At 39.3% G+C, this 22,411-nt stretch overlaps 1 protein-coding gene across 1 annotated transcript in view; it reads right to left on the bottom strand.

The window, feature by feature from the left end:
- Window positions 1-22,411, bottom strand: part of Anapc1 (anaphase promoting complex subunit 1) — a 78,629-nt gene that overhangs the window by 6,503 nt on the left and 49,715 nt on the right. The window contains exons 30-46 of the mRNA XM_031371850.1: window positions 21,296-21,387; window positions 18,951-19,085; window positions 18,748-18,830; window positions 17,646-17,724; window positions 16,924-16,998; window positions 14,510-14,586; window positions 13,964-14,054; window positions 13,801-13,854; window positions 12,734-12,927; window positions 11,348-11,434; window positions 8,223-8,340; window positions 7,284-7,361; window positions 6,721-6,788; window positions 5,707-5,845; window positions 3,703-3,789; window positions 3,041-3,136; window positions 1,316-1,514 (exon numbers count right to left, since the gene is read on the bottom strand). Of these exons, the coding sequence (XP_031227710.1) occupies window positions 1,316-1,514; window positions 3,041-3,136; window positions 3,703-3,789; window positions 5,707-5,845; window positions 6,721-6,788; window positions 7,284-7,361; window positions 8,223-8,340; window positions 11,348-11,434; window positions 12,734-12,927; window positions 13,801-13,854; window positions 13,964-14,054; window positions 14,510-14,586; window positions 16,924-16,998; window positions 17,646-17,724; window positions 18,748-18,830; window positions 18,951-19,085; window positions 21,296-21,387 (1,752 nt within the window). The remainder of the gene's footprint in view (window positions 1-1,315; window positions 1,515-3,040; window positions 3,137-3,702; window positions 3,790-5,706; window positions 5,846-6,720; window positions 6,789-7,283; window positions 7,362-8,222; window positions 8,341-11,347; window positions 11,435-12,733; window positions 12,928-13,800; window positions 13,855-13,963; window positions 14,055-14,509; window positions 14,587-16,923; window positions 16,999-17,645; window positions 17,725-18,747; window positions 18,831-18,950; window positions 19,086-21,295; window positions 21,388-22,411) is intronic.

Genomic DNA, 22,411 nt, shown 5'->3' on the forward strand with positions numbered 1-22,411 from the left:
AGTGGTGGGCTGAGGACAAGGGACTTAAGCCATTCAGTGAAGATACTCTGTGACAGGAGGGATAGGCTGGGGAACAGGCTGAGATGCAGCTTGGCTCACAATCAAGATGTTCAACACATCTGCTTCTGGAATAGGGATGAGCCTATCTCCTTTCTCTCTCTAAGCGGCATAAAAATCTGGAGAAAAGGAATTGTTGGTTGTTTTTAGTACCACAAGGGGACAAAGTGACCAAGCAGAGGACAACAAATGGAACTTCAGGGGTAAAAGGTGAGGGTCAAGCAATTAACAAGTGGAGCCTCTTAACCCTGTCTTAACTGTGTACCTCCAGTAATCCGAGCTTACCGATAGCCTCATTATTTCAGTTCAGGTCAGTCTTCTGTTACAGACATAAGACATTTGAACCAAAAAAGAAAATTTGAGAGAACAAATAAAGAAAGAGAGATAAAGATGTCTGGAAAACTGAATTCACCAAGTGTCCTGAAGAACCACAAACCAACTAGGTCACTATTCTAAGACTGCTTGTTACTGCCAAATAGTTTTTACATTCTAAGATGTTTGCTATCAAAGAATTTGCCAAGACTGAATGGCATACTTCTCAATAGCGAAGGCCTTCTACAGGTGTTGAAATACCAAACCCAATGGAAAGAAAACACTGACGTTTATTACATAACATTTTCACAAAAAGGGGGGTGGGATTTAAATGTCTATCAAAAACATTTCAAAGTTACACAGCGCTAGTATCGCCGTGCCCTTCATTTGCTCTTCACAAGCCTCTTACAGTCTGACTGTCAGAAACTTAGTTCCCCAGTGTCATAGCAGGACAGCTTAAATACCAAAGCAAGAACTGTTAAGATCATGACTAGGGTTTGTATGTACTGAAAGCAGGTCACCATCAGATATTTGTTGCAAGGACTTGAATAAATTGAAAGGAATATGAAGATCCAGGCACTGACTGCAGAAAGTCAACCACAGGTACATGACATATCAATGTAATCCCACAATCGCATCCCTCGTGTGAGTCAGTGTGAGTAACTTGATAATCATTTCCTTCCTGCTCAAGTTAGCACTTGTCCTGGCAGAGAGCCAGGGCCACAGGATGCTCAGAGATATCACCGACTCAATCAATATGCCCTTTCCTAGAGCAGGTAAATGTATTTTTTTTCAAAGACATTGAAGTACATAACCAGACTTTGACTCCTCAAAATCAAGCTATATATTATGCCCAGGTTTACCCTGTTTGCCAATGGAAACTGTTAAGAATAGAAAAGCCTCAGTTGAGTTACCCTTCAAGCACAAGGACACAGTACCACCATACCTTGTAGCCACTGGTCCAGGGTGGCATCAACAGTGCACTTCACCACAGGTAGGAACTCAGAGTTTATAAAGAGCCCTCGCTTAGGATAGGTTTGCTGCCTTTCCTGGTGGCTTCGTGAACTGAAAAACTCTAAAATCAACTTTATCTGCCAAAGATCAGATGTGTCTGACATGTCTCTCTTTTTAAGACTTCTCAGAGCCTGTGTGAAGAAACAGAAAGAACAGTCTGTTTAATGAAATGGTAAGATGTTCTAATCATGTGGTCTTCAAGGTATGTTCCATATGGCTGACAAGATCAGCAAGAGGCTATGGAGATTCACGAGGTATTGAAGTGCAGTTGACTACACTAAGGAGCCCTCTCCTGTGTGACTCACTTTCCTCAACATGAGGGCAACTTACAAGTAAAAGCAACAAAGGTCAAGTTCATTCTTGGCTCAGCAACCCCAAATAATGAATACCCTCTACACACTAGGGTATAAATCTCTGGGGAAGAAGTTAGGGTGCAGTGACATAGCAGGGACAGACAAGAATCCCAGTGGGGCAGAGGTCTAATCACTGACCACACTGATGATAAGAATCACCAATAAAGGTACCATGGCTACCAACAGAGGAGGACATTAATCTATGGAGACTGTTTAAGATGGTGGAGGGGTAAGGTACCCAAAGTTTTTAAAGAGAACATTTAACCAGCAACCAAGAAGCTTAACTTAGCTGTTCTGCCTACAGAGGCAGCAAGCAGAGCACCAGCACAGTACCATGATCACTCTCTGCAACTGAGAAGAGATGGATCCACACGGTCACAGCATTCTGGCCCTGTGCTTCTGCTGGAATGTAGAACACTACTTTACATACTGTGATTTTCATGCCTGGGGAATGATTTCTTGCCTACATGTTTTTCCCACTCAGCTATCCACAAGATTATTTTTATCATCAAAGATTAGTTCTTTGGCTTGAGACAGAGTTCCAAATGCCAATCTATAAACTCTTCATATTTACTCCAGAATTTTTAAAACTATGGGTTCTGGATCTTGCCCACAAGACTCCAACTTAGAATGCATGGAACAGGCTTTGAAGATTTGCATTTTAAGATTCCCCAGATTAATTTTAGCCAGGTTAGAAAACTACTGGCTAAGCTTAACTGTAAACATGGGTCTGAAAAACTATGAGACTATGAGAAAACTATATTAATAGCAACCCTGATGCTTTAGGAAAGCTCTCAGGCATTATGTCCCTGTTATGCACTTGCAAAATATCAAGAGAATCAAAATGAATACCATCTCCCTAAATCACCAGCTCCTGATTCTAAAATGCCTGCAGACTTGGCCAAGGGGGTGGAAGTTCATATCCAGCAAACACCAGGGTACAGAGAGGTCACCTGTTACTCATTTGTGGCCTTCTCATGAAGAAAGGAGGTAAGAGATGACATGGGAAGACTAAATCAAGAAAGGAAATGATCTCTCCCTCCCTGTACCAAGGGAAGAAGACAGAAAAGGATGTGAGACTCCCAAGAGGAAGGCAACCTTCCAGAGGGCACTCTTGCCAGCACCAAGTCCAACCTTTGGGCATCAGCACAGAGCTGTCAACTGGAAATGGTTTCTTGATAAGATGTCTAAAAGCAAACAAGACACTGAAAACGGAAAACACAGGGAACTTCCTTCACTGTGGAGCAGGCCATTTGAAGTACATCATCAATTGCATCAGAATGCAAATAATTTTGGAATCATACCTGATCCATTGCTATGTAGGCAGGCAACATCTCTGGGGTTTCCTGAGCAACACACTCATAAAGTATTGAAGAAAAGAGGTCCAGAATCTCCTGTTTCTATGGAAAAGCACAATTACTTTGTAGCACATCAAAGCATATTACAAAATCAAGTCAAGACACAACCATATAACAGCTACTAATAGCTCATTCTGAAGCTCTGTGGTAAACAGTGTAAACAGTTCATCTCTCTAGAAAGTCAAAGTCCACGCAGTGTTGTAACATCAATGAAAACCCAAAAAGAATGGTGAGGTAGCAGCATGTGATCTGATAGATTAATGATCAATCTAGGGTTTTTAAAAAAAAAAAGCTGCAAGAACACCAGAGATGAGCCCTCAGTCAGCTGGGAACAGGATCTTAAAAGGCAGCGTAACCCCAACAGAGATGGAGGGGTAAACAAGCCCCAGGTAAATAGAGTTCTCACAGTCAAATTCACAAGAGGGCCCAGGAGAGAGGAAGATGTGGTGGGGGCAACAGAAGGCACAGGTTTTATCAGCAATCTCTAACACATGTAAAAGATGTCATCAATCTCAAAGGCAGACATGAATACTACAGGTGATCTGGTTGTCTATTGATAGAGCTAACGAAGTCTTGACCTGGTGCCTAGCAAACAATAGAATACTTACTGGACCCATGCTCACGGTCGGCTTGCAGAAATATTCAGCAAATGACAGAAGTGCTGGATCTGAAGTGAATGATGAAATTGTTTCGGGCTAAAAAGAAAAACAAAGCCCACTTTAAATGAGATAACCAACAATTACTTCCCTTTATGCTCACACCATGAGGCCTGTAGTTATAAACTCTACCCCCTCCTTCTACACAATGGTCCCACAAGACAAAGCAAGCTAGAGCTTTGCCATCCTGTTCTGTTAGGAAGTTACAAGCTTTTGCAAAGGTAATATGAAGTATTGATTTACCAAAAGGTCAATAATAAAGATGTCTTCTTTCTTATAAACTACCCACAAAAGGCTTTCCTCCCTCCTTCACTGTCTAACTAAAAAGCCTGCTTAAAAGTACAAATATTTAGCCAGGCAGTGGTGGCGCATGCCTTTAATCCCAGCACTTGGGAGGCAGAGGCAGGCAGATCTCTGAGTTTGAGGCCAATTTGGTCTACAGAGTAAGTTCCAGGACAGCCAGGGCTACGCAGAGAAACCCTGTCTCAGGAAACAAACAAACAATAACAAAAAACCCCAAATACTATAGAAGAGCAAGGAAAGAGGAGTCTCACTCAAGTGAGCTTCCAAAATAGGACAAGAGGAACTGGAATCACACAAAGAGACAGCGGGCAGCTGCCTGGGGCTAGTTCAGGAATTAGTGCTAATAGGGACAGCTTAAGTTTTTAAGTTGTCATTGTTCTAGTGATAGCTCCATATTTAAAAACATCTAAGATACTAATTTTATTTTTTGTGTATTTTACTACAATAAAAAAAAAATCAGTAAGAAAAACCCTTGGTACAACACTTACTATTCGAAACTGAAAATGGAGTACTTCAGTTCTGGTTCCTATCTTAGTTGGGAACTCCCAGAAGGTAAGACACTGAGCATCCTTTAATTTTTATATACTTTCAATATTCAAAATTAAGCTCAAACTTATCTATAAATTGAATTATCTTTTATATAGGCTCTAATTTTTAGAAAAAGAAATAATGCTAACTTAAGCCAAAAAAAACCTCTTCAAAATATTTCAGCAACAATCTACACTGGACATCAAGGCTGGAACTTCTATACATTTACGTCCTGGTAACTGTGAGAAAGGATCAAGGTCAACTGACCGATTCAGACGATATGTAAGCTGAAGTACAATGAACTGTTACCTCCTTACTCAGGAATAAAGAAAGCAAAACTCTGATGCTGCCCCTTGGCTCCTGAGCTAACACAGCTTTGCTTATGGCCTGAGACCCAGGTACTCAGAGGCTCCTCAACTCTTAAAACCAAGATTAAATTGCCAAGTTTACAGCTAGATGTGTTACAGAACACATTCTTAATGATGGAAATGAATTCTAGAACACAGAATTTCACAGTGATGAGCTTTAATTCACACTTTATTTTAACTATTTCTTTTTTCATTTTAAACATTACTATAGCTGAGTACCAGGAAATAATAAACTAAAACGCAAGACCCAAGTTGTCATCATTTCCTTTTCATCAAGATTAAAGAAACAAATATGGTTTAAAAATGGGTTTTCCCTCCAATGGCATACAGCCAGGCATGGTGTTTGCCTATAATCACAGCACTCAGGAAACCAAGGGAAGGAAATCACACAATATGAAGCCAGGCCTGGGTTATAGCTGAAAAATAGAACATTTAATGCTGGCATGCACAAAGTACTGGGTTCAATCTCCTACACTGCAAACCAGCCAAGGGAAGCCAAAAGAGGTGATGCCAATCTGGTCAGCATACTGCACCGCTAGTGCACTACTGGAGGGACTAGTAAGTAAAACAAACCAAATCTTGCTTGTAGTGTGTAGGTGTTTTTATAGTTGGTACTAAACACAAGTCTTACAAAGAATACTAGCAGGCCACCCCTATTTTATTATGGGTGTCACATAAGAAAGCAAGAGAAACCATGGTCTATTCAGCTTTACAATCTGCAGAAATCAGAGAAGACACTAGTGAAATGCAACACTACCTTGAAAGCCCGGGCTTCGGAGTTCCTGTTAGCAACAGTCTGTGCCAACAAACTCTGCCACCCCATTGGGTCTTCTTTGTAGGAGAGCTGGCCTGCCCTGAGCTTGACATATAAAACTCCATCCTTGGAAAGAATGGACCTGGAAGAAGGAACATAAGATGACTTATGGAAGGTGTTAGTAGTAGTCCTCTGCTGAAGGTGGTGTTTCCCAGTGCCACTTTTATAGGGGAGGAAGTTGTTTCCATTCTCTGGCAGGACTATTGATTCTGCATAAAATGACTGACTGCACGTAAGTGAGGGTAGGATGCGTCCCCACTTTTCTGTGATGTCGAGATTCATGAACTTGTTCAGTGAGAAGGGATTCCACCTGCTCAAGATTGAGCCTCTCCACAATCTTACCTAACACTGCTGATTTCTGTGTCCCTAGCAATATGCCTAAGACACTGATTAATTAATCTAAGACAAAATAAATAGATATTAGCTACTAGACAATAAGATATAACTGGAGCCAGACTGTGAAACTTTTGCATGCTTGTCAAAACTTCCTGTGAATTTAAATAATTTATATACTTTCCAATGTATAAAACTAATAACATGCTAAGTAGTTATTTGGATATACTTTATTCTACCTGAAAGGAACCTCCCATAGCCTTATGTTAGTTGTAACAAGACATTAGTACAAAGAAGCAACAGGAGATGTCTGACAGGCATCGGATGTTATCAACAGTCCCCTTTACACTAAATCTTACTGTACCCATTACTATCTAATGCTGAGTCGGTTCTAGTTTCTCAGTGAACATGTGTAAACATTTACCGTTTGAATTTCAAATTAAAACTTTACATTCTAAAACAAATCCCACTTCAAAGATATAGACCACATAGATCAACATACCGTATATGCTGTCATGCATGAGACCAAAGAGTAACGCTACCCAGACACTACTCTAGAACCCACCTCCCTGCAGCCTCCTCTGCACTGCTGGAAAGGCTAAGGTGAGAACTCAGCATACTTACCTCAAGTGCTGTTCTCCCTTGCTTAAATCTATGAGCAGTTCCCAGTATCTTGGCCCTTTAACTTTCATCTGCAGGGACAATTGTAAACTAGTCACTCAAAGCTGGCAAACTGAGCATGCTTAGAGGGAATAGTGACTCAGTGCAATGAGCCACCTGTAAGGTAATGAGATTCAATTGCTCGTGAACCATCCAAAAGGCATGTGAACCATGTTGGGAAAGGACGCAGACTATCAATAAAAACCTCTAAGATAAGACTTCCACATGCCTTTAATCCCAATACTCAGGAGGCAGAGGCAGGTGGATTTCTGAGTTCGAGGCCAGCCTGGTCTACAGAATGAGTTCCAGGACAGCCAGAGCTATATAGAGAAACCCTGTCTTGAAAAACAAAAAAACAAAAAACAAAAAAAGAAAAAAAAAGAAAAAAAAGAAAAAAAAAGACTTCCACTGCCCTTCATGAATATTCCTCCTGCAGTTACTTTTTCTTAAATAGGAGGACCTTTACAGATATGCAATTCTGTTTCAATTTGCTCCCTGAGTAAACCTCCAAAGTCACACCAATTTACCTGCTTTAAAAGATGAAGTTCTGGAAGAAGGGTTGGAGCCATCAGTTCTTCTTTGGTCTGTTCATACCACTGAGTGCCCTTTACAAAGGTAAAATACATCCAGCATGGGCCAAATGGTCACTCTGTGTCTCCCCTTGCTCACAGTCTGCACATAACTATGAAACAGTACAACTCCTCTAACAGTCTTTGTTTGGCAGTGCTACACTGAGTCCAAGGCCTAGTGCATGCCTAGTGCAGGCAAGTATTGTAGAGCTGAGCTGCAGCTAAATCTCTAATACTCAAGCTTACGTTCTATTGTGGAGCATTCTCACCTCAACACCTTGGTGGCTTGGTCTTTGCTGGGCAGCAATGCCAAAGGGCTGTGCTTCTACAGCATGGCGTTATACACAAGCCCCATTTGTCAGCCTAGTTTGCTCTGTGACAGTTGCCCGAACTCTGCAGCACTCCATACAGCCCTCTAAGTCTCACACTGCCAGCATTGCCCTCATACCTGGCCACTCATATCCTTCAGGAATGGTATCATCATCACACTTTCACATCTCAAAGTATAACACAAGTATTTAATAATGTGGTATAAACTACATGATTTGTAATCTATGTATGAATCCCAATGAAAGATAAACAAATTTAGGATATACAAATACAAAATTTGAGAATTTTGAATGTTCAACAAACCCAAACTTTAAGAACCATTATAAACCAAACTCACTTTGTAGAACACTATAATTAGCCACATAAAGTTATCAGGAACAGTGATCAGCTCTAAGGACCAAGGAAGAGCTGATAATGCCAAAAGTTACACACAAATACGAGAGCTAGCAATGAGCAGCAACTTAGAAAACTTTGGGTTTTATGCTGTTCAACTTAATATTATCACCTTTTGCTAAAATGCTTTTAAAAATAATCTGACCTGCAAAGATGACAGGGAGAGTTAGTTACCTTGTAAGTGACTTCTATAAGGGCATAGCAGGGTGTGTTTGTGTCCACATCCACAGGGACCAGGAGTCTTGGTTCTGCAGCTAGAACATAAAGGTGTCGAAGTGCCTGGAGATGATACCTGTGCACAAAAACCAGAGAAGTGAAGAGACAGTGATGTGACAATCGCCACTGCTGACAGACTATACAAAGCTGAGGTCAAAATATTTTCCTATGAAGAATCTGAAATGAAGAAGACAAATTCAATTAAAAGTTCAGAGAAATTCTAGTTTAAATTTTAGTGTGTGTATATGCATGTGATACATGTATGCAGAGGTCATAGGACTTTTAAGGAGTTCATTATCTCCTTCCACCATGTGGGCACTAGGGATTAAACTCAGGCCATCAGGCTGGTAAACAAGCACCTTTATCTACTGAACCATCTTGCAGACACTAAAGGGTGCTGAGAAATCCTAAGAAATGACTTACGTAATCTTTGATCCAAGAATTCATTTTTGTTTTTTGGTTTTTGTTTTTTTTTTGGTTTTTCGAGACAGGGTTTCTCTGTGTAGCCTTTGGCTATCCTGGAACTCACTCTGTAGACCAGGCTGGCCTTGAACTCAGAAATCTACCTTCCTCTGCCTCCCAAACACTAGGATTAAAGGCGTGTGCACTGCCCCAGCAACCCAAGAATTCTTTATTTGAGTTCACAGGTAAAAATTTTTACAACAAAGTAACCATTGTCCTAACAGGAAAGTATTCACTAATGGTGGCCTAAACACTGACTTAAAACAACAGTCCCATTCAACCATTCTTGAGTGCTCCACACAAGACACCTCTTGTCACCTTTCTCAGGGATATGCTGTAGCTGCTGTATTTTTCCTCAGGATTAGTAGGGAAGAAAGGACACCAGTTGGTTCTCTTCAGAGAACAATGCTATGTACACATCCTTACAAAGAACTGAAATACCTAGTAAAACACTGAAGGGCACAAATGCTAATGTGTGTATTTGCTTTTGAATCTTCACATTAAAAATTTTAACTTTACAATTTTTTGATTTTGGAATGTAAATATAAATGTTTAAGTTTTAGATCCCATTAAAAAGTAATGAAATGAGATTGCAATTAAAAAAAAAAAAACAGGGTCGAAGAGCTGACTCTGTGGGGTGATAAAATACACATGGTTTAAGTATAAAGACTTGGGTTTGGATCCCCAGAATCAATATAAAAGTTGGTGCAGGGGCTGGCAAGATGGCTCATCCAAAGGTCCTGAGTTCAGATCCCAGCAACCACTTGGTAGCTTACAACCATCTGTAATGAGATCTGACGCCCTCTTCTGGTGAGTCTGAAGACAGCTACAGTGAATTACGGCGGAGTGAGCAGGGCAGGAGTGACGGGGCCAGAGCAAGCGGGGCCAGCAGAGGTCCTGAGTTCAATTCCCAGCAGCCACACACATGATGGCTCACGGCCATTTGTACAGCTACAGTGTACTCATACACATAAAATAAATAAAATAAATCTTTAAAAAAAAAAAAAGTTGGTACAGAGTCACAGACCTGTAACTTCTCCAGTGCCAGGAGAATGAAGACAAGTGGGTCCTGGGATTCTGGGGGCTTTGGTGGCCAGCCATTTAAGCTCTAGAGTCAGTAGGAACTCTACCTCAAAAAGTACAAATAATACCAATGCCAATCTCTGGCCTCCACATGCACATACAGGCCATACACACAACGCACATGCATGCACAAACGCACAACTTGGAAAAACTAGTGATAAAAAACCAGCCTTCTTCTTCTCACTCAAATCTATTCACCACTGTCAGTGTATTAAAAATAAAACTGAAGGGGGAGGGAATCCGTACTATTAGTTACATTTTAAAATGGAGGAAGGGCAGACTTGGGTACTGACTACTGGGCCTTAGACATGCTAAGCAGGCACTACTCTGTACTCTCAAACCTACATAAAGACTCTATGTAATTATCACCAAATTGCATATAGCGGCACATGCCTATAATCTCAACACTTGGGAGGGTGAAGTAGATCACAGGTTCAAAGGCAGCCTGGGTCACATACTAGTTCCATGCAAACTCTAAATAGACATTAAAACCTTGGGAAGGGAGGAAAGAAGGAAGGAAGGAAGGAAAGAAGGAAGGGAGGAAGGAAAGAAGGAAGGGAGGAAGGGAGGGAGGGAGGGAGGAAGGAAGGAAGGAAGAAAGGAAGGAAGGAAGGAAGGAAAGAAGGAAAGAGAGAATTCAACTAATCACATATCCAGCATTCCCCTGCAATGACCTGGTAACTGACTATGACAACTCACAGAAACATTCTAAATGACAGGATGGAGGCCACATGTCAGAGTTGTAGTAAGTTGACAATGTTCTTATGCTCCACATAACAGAGTTTGGATTTCAGATCAGACTACTTTTACAGAGCAGACTTTTCCTGTCATTGGTTATACTTGACTCTAGAGAGCAAAGTCATACATGGTAAGTGCTTTAAGGGTTCCTGACATTTTACTACCAGACAAAGAATGCTGCTGACTTTCAGACAAACAACAGATTAAGTACAGTGCTGGCTGCCCACAATGTCATTTATCAGGAACTATTTTTTCCCTTTCCCAATACATAAAAGAAGTCCCTTATTCTGGATACTTCCCTAGAAAAGGAGATGTTAGTCATTCTCTGTGCTCTCCAATGCTCACGTTATATAACTTCAGACTACTGCTTCCTGCCACTTCTAAGTTGTCTGTTTTATTTTTTATAGGTCTCTATTTTTGTCCCTCTTTGATATCATCTACACAAAACCTCTCAGCAATTGTGTAAAAGAAAGAACTCACATTGTCACTAATTCAGATTAAGTTTTTTTCTTGAAATTAGATACCTGTTACAGAAAAAAGGTATTTTTTTGTACTTCCCTAAAGTTTATATGGTTAATTTATACCTATAGATAACTCTATTTGGTTTACATCTGGATTTTGAATAGCTTGACAGATATGAGAATGATCAGGCATCAAACATACAGAATTTTCTTCTAGTCTAATACTTTGAAAGAGGCATTTAAAAGATTTAGCTAGGGAGCTAAGTTCAAAAACAAAGCAATAGTCCATGAAAGTAAAGCAGACTTCAGGAAATCGGCTAAGTAATGCATGAGACTCACCGGTTATCAGTGCTATGGGCTGGAAAATGTGGGTAAAGGGCACAGAGAAGGGCAGCGATGGACTGGTTGGATGTGCTCAAAGAGTACCTGCAGAGCAAATTCAATGGGACAGACACTATTAGTTTCCCTGGCCATATCTTCAAGGCATGCTTGGGTCAGAAGAGTGGGATTCTATAACAAAGTATACTGGTAAGATGCCAGGATAAACAAAGCGTATCCTTGGTGGGGAACCCATCTCTTTACAGTCGGTCCTTATATCACTTACAGATTGACTACTATTCAAAGCAAAAGCCATCCTATAAATGTTAAAACAATCCAGGAATTAATAAACAAGCCTTACCCTAAAATAGCACAGAGTAAGGATGATGAGTATTTTATCACTTTGATAAATCAGAATTCAAAGATGAATATTAATATATTAACATTAGAAACTTGGGGATTAAACCCAACAGTTCAGGATGTTATAAATATCAATATTATAGAAAACATATGACAATTTAAAAATGAAACAATCACTAAAATACAGTGCCAGGAACTGGAGAGATGAAGAGATTGCTTAAGAGTTTGAGTTGCTCTTCCAAAGGAACTAGGTTTAGCTCTCAGCCAATTTGTTGGATGGCTCACAGTGGGCTGTAACCCAAGCTCCAGGGGATCTAAACAGGAACCAGTCCTCACGTGCATAAACCCTCACAAAGACAGATAGATATACAAACATATAATTAAAAATAACTTATTGAAAAAATAATAATTTATTAAAAATAAAGGCAGAAACTCAACTAAAGAAAAGTGATTCAATCTTAAAGAGAAGCAAGGAGTCACACCATGTGGAATGACAGAGATGTGACTGTGAGCATTCATTAAATGCAGGTACTTTTTTGAAAGAAAATAATTTCAAAAGTCATAAAATACTAAAAAAATTCTTATAGCTAACATTCCTCTACCCATCCTCACTGGTCCTTTTAATTTGTATTGCTGTGCCAAGAATTCACAGGTTGGGCCCTTGATAGGCAAATGCTTTATGACTGAGCTATAGCCCTAGCCTTTAAGCATTCATAATTCTAAATTAATAAAAGCAACTGTCACAAACTATATTAAGAAAATACACATCTTGCTCATAATCTCTACCTCCCAGGACACCACATAAGTAAGTTTAACAGTTGAAGACAACATGGCAAGGAGCGCCAACCCTCTGCCACTGGTGTGGTCAACACAGTTCTAATTCATGCTCTATCCAGTTATTTACTATAGAAAACGACAAATTCCAACATTTGTATGAAAAAAGCCAACAGAAAAACATAGTTTTAAAAGTGAAAAAATAGATCTCTTACATAGCTCTCCCTCATAAATTCTTTCATTAAAGGACAAACAAAACAAAACACTCATTACCTTCCTCCTCCCAAAAAGAGAAGGCCCAGGGCCATGTGGTGGGCCAAGTGAAAGCCATAGTTCATCTCTCCACCCGTCTTCATGTGCAGGAAACGACAGAGCTGCAGCACCTTCAGGTTCCCAGAACCAGCCATCACCATGGCAAGAGACAGCAGGACCACACTTAGGCAGGTTTCAAGATTATAGGGCCCTGTCTGGTGACACAAAAACATTACCTAGTGTTACTTTTCTTCATTACCAAAAATATCTGACATTGGATGATTACAAATGTTTGTAATTTTAAAATTAAATCTAAAAAAAAAAAAAAAAAAAAAAAAAAAAAAAAAAAAAAGAATACTATGGAGCATTATAATGAATACAATGCACCACCCACTGAAAATTGATATTATTTCTATAGACATCACTCTCAGAAATTCTTCCTGTACATATATATATTCATCTATGAAATCAGATGAATATATATAGATGAAAAACAGACACTACTATACATGTTAACCCTTTTAATAACTGATAAGCAATTTTTAAACACACAAGGCCTTATACAGCATGGTCTTGCTATATCCAATGTATAAGAGCATATGGATATGCTATAACTTAAATACTTGGGCATTTTGATATTACAAATATTTTTCACATTATATAACTACTGCATAGGTTTGTGCCGTTAACCAGGATATAAAACCCTGCGGTCTCCTTGTGATCAGAAGAGTAATGTCTGGAGAATGACTTATACTCACTAAATGTTTGTTTTAAAGGACATTTTGCGCTCAGTAACATGACAGAATATGAAAATGACAACCCACAAATATTATATACTTCATTTATCCTCTTGTCCCAATTATCAGGAATACACATATCCTTCCAGACTAATCATAGTCTCAAGGGTACCCACAGTCTCACCTACTGACTACCTTAAAACCAAAACCTAGAGAGAGCAGTGCTTTTAAACCTTGCTTTAAATTTAAATAGCAAAGGCATTTGATAACCTCCGAGTTTCTGGTTTATCTATAAATGTTCTTTGTTTACTTTATTTCCAAATAGGGGAAAGAAAAAAAAATAAGACTTACTACAGAAGCATTGGGTGCAGATAAATAATTCATAAAGTCTTTTGCAAATTTATGCTGGAAAAGGAGAAGAAAAATTGAAAGTTAACAGTGGCATCTTAAGGCTTGGGTTATAAGACAGAAGGACAACTCACAGCACAGCAGCAAAAGCCAAGACAGTCCTCACCAGACAGTTAAATGCCGATAAGTTTTCTGAGCCAGCAAATCGAAAACCCAGAGACAGGCAAGCCCCTGCGATTATGTAGACGTGTGCTTGCCTGAAAACAAATTGCAACAAACATAATGTTGTTATTGTCCTTTAAAATCCACTATCATCCATTGTCTTGGAATAAAAATAATAAATATTCATCTTTTACAAACAAATTTACAGCCTTCTGAAAATGGTGAAGAAGGTCTGTATCCAATCGGCAGCTCTCTGTGGGTTTCTGCAGAAGACTATGTAACCCTCACTGATGGAGCCAGCCTTTTACAGGATATTCTTCATATACTACACAGAAGGACACCTTTAAAAGTGCTCCCACCAAGGAAAGAATGGAAAAGGAGAAGTATAATTAAAGCTTTCTCTTCTTTCTTTCTTTCTTTTTTGGAGAGAGGATCTCATGTGTCTCACATGAGGGATTCAGAAATACTCAAATCAAGCACTGGTTCTCCTATGTAAGTAAACTGATCTGACAGGTGCTAACATAGTTAACTAATATATTACATTACTTACGACAAGGTTTCCAAATTCAAGTCCTCTGAACAAGGCAATTCAATTTCACTCAGAGAGATACTATTTTCTCTTATAATCTGTCAAGACAGAAAAGCAGCAACGCCTGAATACCTCTGTTCTAGTTACAAAGATGTCATGAACTAGCTGTCATGCTATATTTATAGAAAATAAACCCCAAAGTGAGTGATTTATGTATGCACAGATAAACTGACTATAACATATGTACTACAACTTACCTAAAGCATCATATGGGAACAGGTTATTTCAGTTCTGACAGTAGACACTTCCACTGAATCTTTTTTGAAAATTTATTTATTTGCTTATTTATTTATTTGTTTGGTGTGGGGGGGTGGGGTGAGGTAGGTGCATGTTCAGAGAACTTCTTATAACTACATTTCTCTCTAACATATAGGCAACCCTGGGATTAAACTCAGGTCACCAAGCTTGGCAGCAAGAGTCTTTACCAACTCACTGAGCCATCTTGCTGGGCCTCCTTTGGATCTTTACTAGAACTTGTACCCTGAAGCTTAAAGGCCAGGGTCCAAAGCCCAACTTTAAGGCCGCACACAAGTTGCCTGACAGCTCTGTGACTCATCTATAAATAAACACAAGAAGTTAACCCACCAACAGCTCTTAAAATTAGCATGCTGTATACAGAAGTCTTTTGTGTTAGCTATAGTTATCCCTATACAGTCATGGTCACAACACCACACATCATCAACTGAAAAAAAGCATCACTAAGAATATGAGTTATAAATAGCTGGGGAAAAAAGCTCTCTAGAATCTGGTCCTTTGTCATTGGTCTCCTTAAGTTATAAAAAAATAAAAACAGGAGAGATCAAACCAGAATCACTTGAAGCAGGCTAGAGGTATACAAAAAAATAAGAAAAGTGTGGTGCATGTTGTGAGCCCAACACTCAGGAGGTAGAAACAGGAAGATTCCAAGAATTAGGCCAGTCAGGTCTTAAGAGCTTCCTCCCACCCTCACAATCTGAATGACTTTGTCTAGGTAGCACAATGCACTAAACTTCAGCAAACATGTTCTAGTTGTTGCAAATCTTCACAGGGCCTGACCAATGACAGGCAGAAGCTGAAGCAAAAGACAACAGAAAAGAAACCGGCACATTCACATGACAGAATAAACCTAAAAATGGATATTAATACTCTCAGTGATTTCATACACCATACAGAGCATAAGGTTCACACAAAAGACATATACTGCAGGTGACTTCACTAAAATAAACTCATCAGTAAAAATTAACCAACTCATCCTAACATAGTGTTTTCCCTTTTAACTTTATAAACTACCCTTTGCCTACAGGCCACATTTATCTCCTGTCTGTATCCTTTCAATTCAGAGACAGTCCTTTGTCCCTCTGGGACAAATACCCTTTACTCCTCTCCCTTCTCATCTCTTATCTCCTCTCTGTCTCTTATTCCCTGCCCTTTGTCCCTCTGGGACAAATAAATTTCATTTTGTTCCAAGAACTTGGTCTTGGGGTGTCTCCAGCCTACTTTGAATCCTATAGGCACAGAGGTCTGAGACTGAGGTCAGGAATCTCCCTTGGTCCTTCTTCTGCCTTATTCATTGAAATAGGATCTCTTAATCAAACAATATATCTAGTCTTGTCAGCCAGCTTGTGCAGGGATCCCATCTTTACCTCCTCCCACCATAATTTATATGGGACCTGAGGATGCTAACATCACACCCACACAAGTAGAGCAAACACAGTAAACTTAGTGAAGAGACTTCTAGCACTACCCATTCCATCACATCAGTCTATCAGATGCCAGGAGAGGCTCAGAGAGGCCTTGGGTTTTCAAGTCTATCAGATGCCAGGAGAGGCTCAGAGAGGCCTTGGGCTTCCAATAGTCTGGGATGTAACAGTTCACATGAACAATGTGAGTACTTGCAGGACCAGGCCACCTCAGTTCGTGACCACTCCTACAAAGCAGTACTAGCCTGGGAGAAGACCTGGACGTTTTAGCTGTGGTTTTCTTGCTTCCAAGGCAAGAACTTTAGCTGCTGTGTCATCTGTTTGGCCTTTAGTATACACTCATAAAATGAAAGTTCCTCTGTCTTCAAAAGACCCCCTAAAGGAGAGCAGGAAGATTGCTCAGCAGTTAGAAGCACTGCTCTTCCAGGACTTGAGTTCAATCTAGAGCACCTATTATAGACAGCTCACAATTGCATGTAACTCCAACTCCAGGGGATCTGATGCTTCCTCAAGCACCAGCATCCACATTTAAACATATGCATGCTTAAAAATGATGGAAAAACAAATCTTGAAAATGAAGATACCTAAGGGTAAACAACTTCCACAAGAAAAAACATTCTATAGCACTTCGGGAAATCTTGCAAGAAATCACAATTTATGTTATTAATGTTACAGTATTTATTTTTCTGTACCTACCTGAGGAACATTGCTGTCAACCCACTTGGAATTTGGTAAAATATCATCCCACAAAATCAGGCACCGAGCAAGTGTCTTAAAAATGAATTACAGACAAAATTAATTAGGCAAAGTTCATATATTTCCCAACAATTTTAACAGTAAGTAAACTAAGAATTAGTTCCCAACTAACAACTACTTGAAAACACAGACTGTCAACTAAATATATAAAAATAAAGACTTAGATCTTAAAGAAAAATTTAGCTCATCATGATCAAAGTATTGAAGGTTTGGAGAAGGCTTTCTTGCACTATGAAAGTAAAATCACAAAGGAAAGAGCCATAGCTCAGCATACATGTATCTAAACGTTCAAACATAAAAGGAATATAGAACAGTTTTAGACAGGACTAAATGGTCACAGTCATTACAACGTACCAGTACTACTGCATCCTCAAGGATACTAAAAGTAACACAAGATCCTGGGCACATGCTGCCTTTAGTGGGTTTTTAGTAATACTATAAGAAACATCATTCTAATTACTATCTATCATGGTGGTCACCTTCCCTAGCCCTTCTAAGTTCTTTTTGAGAAACTTCAAAAGAACATTGCCAATCAGAAAAACATGACAGGCTAAAGTAAACCTTTTCATGGAAAGGCATTTAGATTTTCAGCTAAGCTTGAGAATCACATGAGGTGCCCCGCCCCCCATGTCAAGAAAAACAAAAATGACAAAGCACCATACCCTAAGCAAGAGGAATTCTGGTTTCACAAAGTCTAGCAAATACATGGTATCAGGAGCTCGCAGCCAATCGGCAATGGATCTGTTGGCAGAGGGTACCAGTGAAAGTTACTGCTCCAGGAAGAGGCCAGGTATTCAAAGATCAAGACACCAAATCATCCCTCTCCTCCAGCAAAGGTCTAGTTTTTTCATAATGCTTCACAAATGCTGATGTAACATCTATGCTTTTATGTCTTACTATATAAATAAGTTCCATGAAGGTATGTTTACTTTTGTCTTGTTCATTGAAATATCTTCAATATCAGTTAACATACATTTATCCAAATAGATTAATAATATCTTTTGCCACTTTGTTAATTCTGCATAGAATTTTCCCAACTGGAACAATTAAGAACACTGTAGAGTTTCACGAATCTCAGAATATTTTTCAAATTAAGAGTTAAGGTGAGCTGAGGACATAACTGAGGACAGATTGGGAATATAGAAGGTTTAATCATTAGAAAAGCTTCTAAACAAAACAGAAACCATTTTTATAAATGGTAACCAAGTACAAAATAATGCTAAGTATTTCTGGCTAAACAGTACTCACAAGGATATGCTAAATTACTGAAAGGAAGTAGGCAGTTCTTTGGGCTTGCCCTCTATAACCTTTTCTTCCATATCCACTTGAAAATACCGGGGTGGGAGGGAACTTACATCTAAATTAAACACAGATGGTTTTTTGATTTTTGAATCATGATTCTCTACACAATATAATATTAACAACCATTTATATGGTAAATACAAGTATATTTCATATTATAATTAATCTGTAGATGATTTAAAGTAGCAAGATGAAGTGCATAAATTACATGCATATCTCAGACTTGAACATTTGTGGGTTCTGGTGTCTGTACAGGTTCTGGGACCAATACCCTGAAGACACTAAGACAAGATTCCTGATGCAACCATTACCAAAGAAAACAGTGCTACATAAAGTCTACTCAGCTCCATTACCTGAGAGGACAGGCTGCTCTAGTACATGGGAGATACACATGAGAAGACTGTACTGCTGAGGGCAAAAAGGATGCCATGCACCGTGCAGGACAGTTGGGGGTGCTAATACCTGTTATTGGTTTTTAAGTAGATCATAGCCAAAGCCAGAGTAGCACCTGGACAAGTCACGTCCACGTTTATGGTATCTCCTTCCTGGTGAGAGAAGTTACTCGTGTAAGAGCTCCAGCACACTTACAACTGTAGGCAGGAACGCCTACTGTGCAGCTAACCTCTCAGCCTGTTCCTCTGATCTTTTCCACTGACTTGACTTACTTTGATCTGATAACTTGGAGACTTATGTTTCTCCCTGTGCATTCCAGTTTGAAAACGCCTATGACCTCCAACCATGTACTGATACAGCTGCTCGGGCACATTGAGATCAGACATACCAATCAAATTGCTGCCGTGCTGGAAAAATCAAATAACACGAGATGAACAGCAGTAAACCAGGAATACACATTCATGATAAACAAAGGTACACACTTCAGAAGAGCCTATTTTAATTTTGATGTTTCTTCCAATTATAATAAACATACACATTAATTAATGCCAAGCTATTAATTCTCATAAAAATTATAATGTATCTTTATATCTATATACTTTTGTTTCATAAAATACATGAAAAAAAATCAAAAGACATACATACACTTAGAGTAAAAGAAAGATCAAGTACATATTCAAAACCTGAACTGTGAACACCCGAGTACTTTCATTACTGCACCAGCGATCTCCTTAAGCAGCCACAATAACTTATTGAATACTTAATACCATGCTCAATTCTGTTGTATTTAAAATGAATTCACTCAATTCAGCAACCCTATTTGTCCTTGTTAGTTTTACTTGTTAACTTGATACAGCTTAAGGTCACCTGAAAGAAAAGCCTCAACTGAGGGATAGTCCAGATGAGAGTGGCCTGTGGATATGTCTGTGGGGGACTATTACCTTGACTAGGAATTGATGTAGGAGACTCCAGCCCACTGTGGGTGGTGGCATTCCCTAGGCAAGTAGTCCTGGCTTATAAAACAACACTAGCTCAGCATGAGCCTGTGGGCCAGCCAGCCACTGAGCCAACAATCACTACTCCTCCACGGTTTCTGTTTCCAGTTCCTGACTTGAGCTCCTGCCCAGCATGGATGTGTAAGCAGCGGTAAACCCTGTCCTCCCTAAGGTGTTTCTGGTCAGAGTGTTTTATCACAACAGAACAAAACTAGGACGCTACTGAGTAGCTACTAGCAAGAATCTCATTTATAATGTGGAAAGGGAGATGCATTTAACACAGCACAAGGCTGTGTTAGCTACTAAATGGTAAGGTTGTATGTCAAACACTGCAGTTCTACTCAACAGCCATGGGGCTCCTTAGCCAACAGATAGACACTAATGTAGTTAAAGATTAGATTCAACACAAGTTGGGACCAAAATTCCAGTCTTGATCCACAGTGTGATGCTTTTTACATAGTACCACCTGTCTCTTTAGCTCATATGTCAGATGTGAAGAGAAAACACATAGCCAACAATGACAGATTTTCAGAATGCACATAAGAAGCAACATGTTCCACTACAACATTTTGAATATCATTTAGCTTGACTAGAGTACTGCCTTGGTGGCTTTTCAAAGAAATCATATTCTAAGTAAAAGACAGTAATTACATGAGATGTTTTTGGTGGTTTTAAACACACTCTTGGATGGAGTTAAAGATGAGTCAACCAGACATTGCATTCTTTCACAAAGCAAGATCTGCTACAGCAACACTCTGGAATGCAGTGATCACAGAGTAGCAAAAGATGATTAAGGCTATTTCTACAATTACAACAGATTCTTAAGGCTTCTAATCATATATATTTTCACTATATTTCTATTCATCTATGTATAGAGAAAAAGAGAAGAAAGTGATCAACATATGTATGTGAATAAATATATGTGTCTGAGTGCTGTGTATGCGCATTTGCTACACATGTACAGCTGCTTGTGTGTATGTATGTGCACAGGAGACACAGTAGGATGCTGGGAATCTTACTCTATCATTCGCAGTGTGTACTGAAATCCAAACTCAAGTTCTCATGCTTACATAGTAGACATTCTTATCCACCGAGTTCCGTTTCTTCCAGAGTGGCTTATCATTCTTCATCTTAATCTTAATGTCTTCATCTTAATGTCTTGAACTTTTTCAAGAAATTTCAAGACTACAGAGATAGCTCAGTAGTAAAGAGCATAAGTTGTTTTTTTAGAGGACATGGGTTCAATACCCAGTACCTATATGATGGCTATCTATAACCCTAGTTCCAGGGGATCCAATACCATTTTCTGACCTCTGCAAGTACTGCACATACATGGTGAAAAGACACACATGCAAGCAAAAATTCATTCATATAAAATAAAAATAGATATCATAGCTTAACTGTGAACACTTAAATCTAAGTCAGAAAAAATAAATCTTAAAATCTCACTTCACTATAGTTTTTTTCCATTGCAAACTAGAGACAACGACAAAAGAATCCAGAAAGAAGAACGGTTGAGCACTTGGTTAGATCACAGGATAGCATTCAGAGCTGAGTATCAAGGCTGTTCCTTTCAATTCAGAGATGTCCTGTGTAAAAGCAGGAGAAGACAGACTACTCACCCCCAAGCAAACCATGCCCAGGGCCAGACCAGCAGCTAAGGAGTAGGACTCTCTGTCAGTGCAATATTCCATTTCTGGACCAGGGGGCCGCCCTGTGGAGGACAGAGAAACACAAGTCAAACTAGCTTACTACAAACCCCAACTTGTGCAAGTTTTAGGGAGTTCATTTTCCAGTTGCTTGAGCTGTTCAAAGACACTATTCAAAAGCTATCCAACTTCCCAGTTTACCTAAAGCTCCCAAAAGGCTCTTAAACTTACCTATTAAAGTGTCTTATCAGCAATGCCTTTCAAATACTGGGACAACCTGAGTTTTCCCACAAAAAAAAATTTGCCAAGAAGTAAGAATTGTGGTTTTTAAAGAGACAATTACTTTAGGGCTGGCCAGAACCCAGTGCTGCCAAGCCTGACAACCTAAGTGCTATACCAGTACACACATGGGGGAAGGGCAACCCCAATCCAGCATACACATGGGGTCAGGGGGACAACCCAGCAAACCATCCTCTGACCTCCACACTAGAGCCAGCCCCAACACTTAAAAAACAAGACAATTACTTTTAAAAAACTGTTTTTACTAAAAATAAAATGTACAATTTAAATTTCATTTTTATTATTTTCAAATGCATTCATTAGATGTGATTTAAAATGTCCCAAGTGAATAATAAAATGTGCATTTACTTTCTGCTTTTAAATTAAAAAGTGTTTCCAGATTTTCATTTGATTCTATATAGTATCATAGTGAGAATTTTGCTTTCTTTAAAAACACAGATATATTATATGTCTGTTTTTGTTTTAATCCCAGGTGTGGGATATGGGGCCACCTCAGATTGTCCATAGCAGCTAACTATGATTTATCTCATGCTCTGGCAGGGGTGTGATTCTGCCAAGCTGAAAATAGTTCAGTTAGAGGGTATAAAAAATGCCAGAGCCCCAAGAGATACAAACGAGTCTCCTGCCCCTCCTGCTGTTGTTGTTTGTCAAGTAGTCATGAGCAAAGAGATGAGAAACTGGATATCCTGGAGATAAAGACTGGACTTGCCCGAAAGAACTCAATGCCTCTAATCAGCAGGAAGTAGTTTAACAAGAGTGATACCACCTTTCCCCTGTAACCTTCTTTCT

This window comes from Mastomys coucha, unplaced genomic scaffold, assembly GCF_008632895.1.
Source record: "Mastomys coucha isolate ucsf_1 unplaced genomic scaffold, UCSF_Mcou_1 pScaffold15, whole genome shotgun sequence".
Lineage (NCBI taxonomy): Eukaryota > Metazoa > Chordata > Mammalia > Rodentia > Muridae > Mastomys > Mastomys coucha.